General features: G+C 32.6%; 1 protein-coding gene across 2 annotated transcripts; it reads left to right on the top strand.

Annotated features, from left to right (window-relative positions):
• The first annotated feature begins 243 nt into the window (after nt 1–243).
• LOC113872012 (carboxypeptidase SOL1) lies at nt 244–9666 on the top strand. Of its 2 annotated transcripts, none has more exons than XM_027509166.1 (15): nt 244–448; nt 928–1003; nt 1122–1217; nt 1424–1454; nt 1569–1625; nt 2512–2607; nt 3127–3249; nt 3636–3740; nt 4498–4544; nt 5527–5652; nt 5749–5851; nt 6688–6750; nt 7745–7828; nt 8797–8860; nt 9213–9666. In XM_027509166.1, the coding sequence occupies exons 1-15, from the start codon at nt 349–351 to the stop codon at nt 9521–9523; spliced, it is 1482 nt and encodes a 493-aa protein (XP_027364967.1). In that variant the 5' UTR covers nt 244–348; the 3' UTR covers nt 9524–9666. The 2 variants fall into 2 exon arrangements, with proteins under 2 accessions (XP_027364967.1, XP_027364966.1); XM_027509165.1 differs by having other exon boundaries at nt 1119–1217.
• The last annotated feature ends 265 nt before the right edge of the window (nt 9667–9931 follow it).

Raw genomic sequence — 9931 nt, 5'->3', positions numbered from 1 at the left:
AAAAAGTGAAAAGAGCTTTTATGATGTGGAAGTTTTTTAGTCGCATTGTCATATGAAAAAGTTGTTTTTCTTTATTTTTCTTGTTCATGGAAAGTTTTTTTTTTCCCCAAAAATTTAATAAAAAGGTGACGGGCCTTCCAAACTGACAAATGGGTAATGATTTAATGACATAGCCCAGCCCAGAATAGCATAAAGTTATATATATCTTCCAAGTTGCATTTGCAGACGAAAACAAGATTAAAAGTGGCAACGTTGCTTGAATATGAAAGGTTGGATTTTTCACGTCACGGGAGTGACCCCGATGAATCAGAACAAACAACCTTAAACGTGAATCCGACATCATTATCCATGGTTGTGAAGATGAACCTGCTCTTCTTCCTTCTTCTTCTAGCTTCCACACCTTCCTCTTCTCTTGCCAGGGGTTCCTGGCAAAGCCTTGTTCCTTCAGGTCTTCTTTGCATCTCAAACTGTGCATCAATGCTCTCTGAATGCTTATTTTTCTTTCCTTCTTTTAAAAAAAATCTGATTAGAACAGGGAAAGAAATGGGTTCGTTGAAATTTGAGTCTTTTGAATTTTTGCTCAACACAATCTGAAACTCATTGTTGAAGTCGTAACTATATTTAAGATTTGGTGGTTCTTTTATAGATAATTTTTTAACTTCTTGATGTTGTCAATGGATGAGATTGTGGATAATGCTTTATCCTTTTCTTGCTCAATGTATCTTGGCTTGCTTGTGGATTTATATTGTCAGTTCATTTTTATTTCAGCTGTTTGCTTTAGAAGTTTACTGTGAAAGATTACAACTTTGGGAGTCGGAATTTACATTGTTGTGAAAATTAGATTGATAAACTTTTCTGTTTAGCTTGAAAGATGGATTTTTAGTTTGGACTTTGGAGTTTCTAATTGCATGTTTATGTTGGGATTAGAAGACTTCAATAACCATAGTAATGCAAGCCGTGCAAGGCATTTGCTGGATCATGACGAGTCTCAGGCTAAGACAAGGTAATCATTGCTTTTATCTGGATACCCATGACATGATTATTGCTATGTTTTGTTCTACATTTAACTTCAAATAGTGTGTTTTCATTTTTATCATCTAATTATTTGTTTTCTTTAGCAGTGTTGATTTGGCACTAGGATATATGACCAATGCTGACCTTGAAAGGGCCATTAAGGAATTTGGACAAAGATGCAGTAACATTTCTAGGATATACAGGTGATTCCTCATACTTGTGTAATGCATCTTCTTGATTATCTATCTCAAAATTATGCCTCAATAAAGGACATTAGAGCATAATGTTCAGTCATTCCATCTTTATTGAACAAATTAACTTCTGAAAAAGGCAGTGCTTCTTCTTACAACTTTTAAACTGACTGGAGATTTGTTTCTCTCTTTGAGGGATTCTTGGAATGGGCTATTAGTATTGGGAAGAGTGTAAATGGAGTTCCACTGGTAATCTCTCTTTTTTTTCTTCTTTTTGAAGTTCATTAATAACTTACCTTCGAATAAAAATAGCTTCATTTAAGTGAGTGTTGTCTTTCTTTTGTTTTCCTCCATTCCATATAGTGGGTTATAGAGATTTCTGACACGCCAGGAGAAGAAGAGACTAAACCTGCATTTAAGGTATGTGTTTTGCATCCGATACAAGTGAAGTAATTTGCTCGTGGTATTGCTTTATTTTAACTTTATTGATTGAAGTTAGAACATGATGACACATTGAGTGGTAGGAACAGACAAAATTATTGAAATAACTTTTCCATTTATTCTAATCCTCTTGATTCCCCTCCCTTTTTACACGTTTCCATAGTTAATGACTTCATTGAAATAAAACATAAAAAATCTGTAGCATTATATTAGAATAACACCTATTACTTAAGAATTCATGTTCATGAATGTTTCAATCGGTGTCAATGTGTCATATGGGATACTTGTCGTGACAGTTCAATGCTGGAGGCGATTTTGAACAGGTTTGTCTCTTGAATATAAATTTCAAGATTGTGATATTCGAAATTCTTTTTGTTCTCTATTAGGAACACCAATGCATTCTACATGCATCAATTTTCTGAACTGGCAGGAGTTTATTGGGGTAAGTGGTTAAATAATTCAAGGATTTGAAGTGTAAAAGAAATCATTGGCATATAAGTGTGTAAAATACATCTTTCATAACTCATAAAAATTACACTCCATGTTCAACACTTATCTAAAATAATGATCTCAGATAACTTCTGATAAGATGTTAAATAATCCTAGGAACTACTTCCCAATTATGCTTTTTTTTTAACTTGTGCATTTTTGCATGAGGTTTAGCAAATTCTTGTTGCATTTTCTCTCAATAAATTCTTCTTTTCTTGGATTTTTTTACTCATATATGGATTAGTAGTTTTGTGGCTTTGATTTTTGTGATCTATTCTATATTTATACTTTTGCCTTTTGTTTATTAATTCCCTGAAGAATATTCTGTTGTTCTGTATTCAGCAACTCTATGACCAATATAATACTGAATATGCAGTATATTGGGAACGTGCATGGAGATGAACCTGTAGGGCGTGAGCTTCTTATATTTTTGGCTAATTGGTTATGTGATAACCATTTGAAAGATCCTCTGGTATTTTTCTTTCCTGTATGTGCACAAATATATTCTGACCTCTTTCCCTGCATTTGTTGTGCATGACAAGTATGTGCCTTGGCTGTTATTTTACTGATACTGTTGACAGGAAGTTTATAAATTGGAGCAATATCTATTATTGAGCACACAAACTCTAGTGATTGGCCCAAAGTTGTTATACAGCCTTATAACAATCTCTTCATTTTTTCCTATATTGAAACGTCTTTTATTTTAAAAAATAGAAAGAAATCCATCAAATCAAGGCTTTTCCATCTTGTTGAATATCCACCTGTCAAATTTCATGAATAATGCCAGAGAAAGGAATGGTCCATTCATTTCAATTTCAAATGACTGAATGTGAAAAAACTCTGCATTTGTGTTATCACATTTATTTAATAAATAATATGAGCTATATTTCCAATATATTGGAATTCAGTTTCGGTATTCTCATCTTGCATTTGTCAGTGACACTATTATTATTTTATGATTCAGTTTTTACAGAGTCTGACTTTTTTTCAGGCAACATTGATTGTGGAGAATGTTCACCTTCATTTACTTCCATCAATGAATCCTGATGGGTTTAGTTTAAGAAAGCGTGGTAATGCAAATAATATTGACCTGAACCGGGATTTTCCTGACCAGGTATATTTTTTTAGAGTAATCTGTATACAGTATGTTAATGAAATTGTTTGAAGTTCATTTTTACTATGAAATCTGATCCTAATATTACAATAATTATTGATTTTTTGGCTGTCATGGTCATAAGATTGTTATAATGCTTGATTTACATTTATAAGTGCTTTGCATTAAATTTATGATTCCTTTTATTGATGATTTTAATATTAGGACCATGAACTTTTACTTTCTGGATATGGATGTATACATATTTTTTCCTTTTTTTGGCATTTAATTTAAATTTAAAGTTGCACTTTCTATATTTATTTTGTTATTTGTTATAATTACCTCTGTTTCTTGCTATAGATAATCTGAACATTAACCTATGATGTCTGTCTTAAATGAAACAATAGTTCTTTTTTATAAATGATGATGAGGATTCCCGGCAACCTGAAACAAGAGCAATAATGAATTGGTCGCGAGATATACGATTCACAGCATCTGCCACTTTGCACGGGGTACTACTTCTTTGGAATCAACATATAGGTTTCTTGATTTATTTATTTTTTGTGATGTCTACACTTGGTGAGATTTTTGTTTCCAGTTTTTCTTTTACATATGGGGATCCTGCTACACATCATGGAATTCTACCCTTGCTTTCATTCTACAATCTTTCTATTTTTTCTATTAGAAGATACACAGCGCAGAAGCAATTATATGATAAAAGTTAGAATATGAGGTTAAGCAGTTTGAACTGCATGGTTCCTGCTTTCTGAAATTCTGGGAATTTTTTTTTTCCAGTTAGTTTATTTTGTTTTATATTTCTTCTTTAATCCTATATTTGGATGAAGAGAAATAAAAAAAGGTGGAAAGAAAACATTTAAAATTTGAAAAGTTCTATGGTTTGGTTGAAAAAGAAAGTAGAGAGGAAATTAGATTCAAAAAACAAAATTTTCCTTCTATGTTTTTTCTTTATTTCAAATTTCAAAATCTCTCCTAATTGTTTCCTTGCATCTGAACATAGTTTAAATGAAAACTGAAATGTAGGAACTTCATTGCATTGCATTCTGCCAGCATTTACATAACTCGTTTTCATTTCTTCACTGACGTCAACTTTTCTTGATTTTCATTTATGGTTGAAAAGGCCAACCTATGTGAACTAACCCTGAATAGTTCATCTTGTAGAATTGTTTATAACTTGTCTACATTTGTATTATCAAATTTAGATACAAAGTTTGTTCATTAATGGTGTCTTTTTTTTAAAAAAAACTTCAGGGTGCACTTGTTGCAAATTATCCATGGGATGGTACTGATGATAAAAGGTGGTACTTTTATTTTTTTTGTATTCATTACACACATTAATTTGCACTTTGTGTCGACTTTGCAGCACATTATGTGTTTTTCACATGGTCACCATTGACTTGTAATGTTTTATGAAATTGAATGTTGAGCGGTAAAAAGCCAACGGAAATGTAGTAGAGATGAGAATGTTGTGTTGGATGAGCAACTGGGCATACTAGACAACGTAAAATTAGTAACAAAGGTATTGAAGAAAAAGTAGAAGTAGCACCTGCTGTAGAAAAGATGGTAGAAGCTCACCTTATGTAGTTTAAGCATTTGTGGAAAAGAACTGTAGATTTCCCAATGAAGAGAGTAGGTTGGATGGAAGATCCCAATCACTAGAGGTAGAGGGCAACCAATGGAAACTAAAGCCCAAACTACTTAGACATGATTTATGCTACATTATGGCATCGTTTGATCCATGAATCTAACCCCTTCTATTGGAAAAGAAAGGCTTGGTTATTGTCGTAGTGGTTATTGTTCTACTAAGTGTTCTATGTTTAATTGTTATGTTTGTTAAGTTGGAAAATGATTACCAATCTTTGTTTCCTGAAGCTTTCTTATCGGATGACAAATCTTTTGCTATTTGAAGTTATTAACATTCTGCAAGTGCTATGTTCTATTGTTATTAACATTCCGTGAGTGCTATGTTATAATGTTATTAAATTGGAATATGGTTACCAAGATTTGATTTTTGAATATTTTTTACTGTATGTAAAATCTTTTCTATTCTAAGTTATTAATTATTTCATTAGATATCAAAATAACTTTCAGACCTTATACTCATGTCAGCAACACCATGGGAAATATGACTTTAGGGACATATGTGATGTCAGATACTGTTTGTCTCTTCTTGCTTTCACACCATCTTCAGTACATTACATTTATGCTGGGATGTATAATGATATGCTCCCAATCTAGACACTTGCATTGAATTTGTCTATTAATATGAATATATTACAGGACAAAGTACTATGGATGTCCTGATGATGATACATTCCAATTCATAGCAAGCATATATAGTCACTCACACTACAATATGTCTTCAAGCAAGGAATTTCTCGGTGGAATTACAAATGGAGCAGCTTGGTATTGTCTAAAAGTACTGCATTGAAGTTCATAAATCATAATTGAAATCTGTTTCCTTTTTATATGTGCACAAATTACAAATGATAATCATTGCAGGTACCCTCTATATGGAGGAATGCAAGATTGGAACTATATACATGCTGGCTGTTTTGAGTTGACCTTGGAAATTAGTGATAATAAATGGCCTAATGCTGCTGAGGTTAGTTTCAATTTTTGAATCTGAGCAGTCCCTAAAATTACAAGTATATCTGGTGTAAGGTAAAATAATTATTAGAAGGGAACTTGAAAAAAGCAAGATAATCTTATAAGATCAGGTAAGAGAATATGTTTTCGGCTGACATTATCCTGTAGATTGTCTGAAGCTGGATGAATTTCCCCTCAGACATAATGAAAACCAAATTTTAGTAATATAACTGTTCATTCATTTGACAAATTTTACCCAGATATTGTTCACTTCATTTTAAAGAAAGTTCTTCATTTTCAGTGATCATAAGTTCTCTCCACATAACACAGCAAGTATGATTTGGCTGTTACACAGTCTAACTGGAAACCCCATTGTCTGACACCATCATAATTTATTTTTGTTTCTTTGCATTGAGTATGAGATACCAATAGGCATGTAGGAGTGAAGACCATAAGGTACCAGACATGCAGTGTACTATACGCTGGCTAAAAGGAATATTCACTAGTGGAGAAGGTGTGAGTTGTCTGAGAAAATTATTAAAAGGAGAGAGAGGACGAGAGGGAGGGTAAACAAGAATTAAGAAGAGAGGTTTTGGGAGGCTGGAATATTCTGTTAATCTGCAGGATTTCCTTTATTTTTCAGCATTATTTGTCTTTCGTGATTTCAATCTAACCTAAGGTCTACCTATGCTTATAAGGAGCTTGGTTTCCGCTATTTCTACCCTAATATTGAGTACTTGTCAGAAACTTGGTAAACATGTTTGACATCTACATGTTATTGATATTTTTTTTTTTACTTTTCATGGAGAAAAATTTCTTTTGATGACACCTGTTTACTTTGTTAATATTTAGCTTCCCATTCTTTGGAGATACAACAGAATGAGCATGCTTAACCTTGTGGCAAGCCTTGTGAAGGTATGCTGTTTCTGTTTATGTGCAAAATGCCTAAAGAACTAATATCAAATATTTTTACTGTCCTTTTCCTTTATAAATCAGAATATTTAAAAAACCCTTGAATGGTTCCTGTAAACTATTTCAGAGAAAAGAATGTAGGAGACAACATCCCTGAGTGAATGTTTAGTTATATGTATATGAGTGACCTTGACCTTACGTTTCAGTTTATTTACAAAGAGAATGAGACTCTTGACAGCCTGTCGTACAAGTCTGTAGTACAAGAACACTGATAATACAGCTATATAAAATACAGATATTTGCATACAAATTGCTATAATGACTACTATTTAACCAGTTTCCAATAGTAAAATCATGTTTTCTTTTTGACTGTTAAAATTACTTAACTCACCTTTGCACTAGGATAATGCCGATAGAGATCAGGTTAAGGAAAAAATAAGAATTAGTAAATAAAGTTTCTATTATGAAATTCTCAATGGAACTGAACATATCATGTATCACTAACTCCTATTATAGTTTACAGTAATGTGGATTTGTAGGCATGTCATAACAAGTAACTCATGATCTGCTGTTTCATGTATCCTTTATATTTTTAATACCGATTGCCAAGTTACCAACTAAGGCCGTGAAGACTTTTATGTGATTGTCTGCTCAGAATATGTTTAAAGGGCAATGTGGACAAAGAAAATGAAAGTTTAGAGGGGAGTTCAGCACACTGAACTGCTTTCCATCGACTGCTACAATGAGTACATTATCCTTTAGCAGACACTGCGATTTCCTTTGATTTCCAACACATCCCATTATTCCTGTCAATTTTCACAGACGTTGAAGGAAACCTGAAAGATTCAGTTTCAAATAAATTGCTGAATGCTTGAAATGAGATGCACAATTATATTTGATGACAGTTCCATACTTTTGTATATAGGGCTCAGTTGTTTTTAATTTTTTCCATTATAGTTTTATTAGATTGATTGGCTATTTGTTTTGTACTCTCTAGACAGGAGTGCATGGAAGAGTATATTCTTCAGGTGATGGAAGGCCACTACCGGCCTTTATAACCGTCAGTGGAATAAATTACACGGTATGTGTGAAAGTATATTTATGGTTCCTCCTCGTGATCCTTTAAAATTTGTTGTGTCTATTTTTTCTTCCTTCACTATGACTTTTCCATGTTAAGAAGTATGCATCTTCACATTTTTGTTCAATTATTAGATAATGACATCAGAGATTTATGTGAATTTCCAAACATGCTCCAATTTTGCCATAAAAATTGCACGGGTCACAAGGATTAGTCTGATCCCATGACATGGAATATGCTTTTCCTGTTATTAAATGTTCTATGCTCCATGATTCTTGTGTATCTTTGAATAAACTTTCTTCTTCTATTGCAAAAAATAAGGGTTCTGATGACAGTGAATCAATGAATCTTTATGTTGTTCTGCTTGATAGAAGTAATTTTCAATTTATCTAGATAAGAAAGGCCTATGGTAATTCGCGAATAGTAATTTTCATTCATATACTACATGAAGATTAGAAAATACTATGAAAGTGGGGTAAAATTGAAATCAGTTAGATGGAGGAAAAGGAAATAGAAAATGAGCAGAAATATTAGAATATGGGTATTTCACAATTCTAGCAAAGAATTTTTCCTTCTTTTCCTTTACGCTTTTTAGAATTGGTTATGTCAAAAATAAAGTAAAATTCTGACACTTCTTTGTTTGATAGCTTGAGTGCTACGTGGCCTACTGCAATAATGTGTTTATTATAATAAGCATTTCCTGATATATAACTTTTAGGAGCTAGTGGTCTAAAATAATATTCAAAAACAATAAGAAAGATTACATTTTTCTGGTTTTTGTAAAATTCTTTCCCAGCGTTGCCTTTTCATACAATGCTGATCTATATATTTGACTGATTGACCTATTAGACAATAATATGTTTCAATTTTTAGCCTATGGATTTGTTCCTTTGCTATAGTTCTTGATATTTCTCGGCACATTTGATTTTGAGCTTCACTTTTTTGGGTCTGTTAATTTTCTGGACCAACAGGTTAGAGCTGGAAAATTTTTTGGTGACTATCATCGCTTACTTGCACCAAGAGATAAATATGAAGGTATTACTATAAATTTCTGATTATTTCATCATAGTCCAGGTTGAAGCCTCCCTGAAGATATTCTGAAATAATTAAATAATAAAAATGACTGTCTCAAGATTTGATGATTTAGGTGGGTTCTTAAGTTGTTTGAAGACAAATTAAATAAATTACATCAAATAAAAAGGCTTAGGACATTTACTTCCTTAATATTCCAATTAAGTGAATTGCTGACAAAGGGAATACAGATTACATTGTATGATAAGTGACAATTTCATCACTACCCTGATGACATTATCCTGGTTTTTATCTTAAATTATGCAATGTTCTGTTTCTGAATGTGTGTAATCAATTTCTCAATTATAAATTGCAGTAGTGGCAACCATGCCTGGCTACAAGTCAAAGAATACATCTATTTGGTTGGATGAAGGCCCGGTGACTTTGGATTTTGTTCTTGACCCTGAAGTCATTGTCAAGGGGAGTGTACTGCAAAATATCTATGATTGCAACTGTAACAGTAAAAACAAACTAGAATTTGTTCAGTTTTTTGGGGGAGTTCACTTGGAAGTTTACTTTGTTTTCATTGTTATTCTAGGATTTCTATGCTTATTATTTCAGAGGAGAGCAAAAGCCAAACTTTCAACAAGCAGAGCAGCGGGAGCAAAAAGAACTGCTGTGGTTTGAGTTGTTGGTTATTTGTATTAAATTATGTTCTATACTTAGGTGGCTAAAGAAATCAAACCTTTTTCTTGTAAAAATTTCTTCAGATGGCTAACGTAAATTCATGTTATTGAATTCTGTTCGAAGAAATTAAACGTATTTCCATTTGAATAATATTTCTGCAGATGAATGACGTTAGTTCATATTACTCAATGCTTCGATTCTTGAAATGTGTGGCCCACTTTAGTTCTAGAAAAGGAAGAACACGGACGAAAAAAGGAAAGAAATAAAAAGAACATTGCGCAAGATATCCAATCGCAATGATGCGTACATTGTTAATGATTTTTTCAAAAATGAAATTTCTCAAGAATTTAGCTCTTCAAAGTTGATGTGCTGCTTCCTTGTTTGTCGTGAACTTCATCGACCAAAAGT

Source organism: Abrus precatorius, unplaced genomic scaffold, assembly GCF_003935025.1.
Source record: "Abrus precatorius isolate BTA unplaced genomic scaffold, Abrus_2018 Scaffold7, whole genome shotgun sequence".
NCBI classification, from domain to species: Eukaryota; Viridiplantae; Streptophyta; class Magnoliopsida; order Fabales; family Fabaceae; genus Abrus; species Abrus precatorius.
Note: the sequence above shows the minus strand (reverse complement) of the source record. Positions and strands in the feature narration are given on the sequence as shown.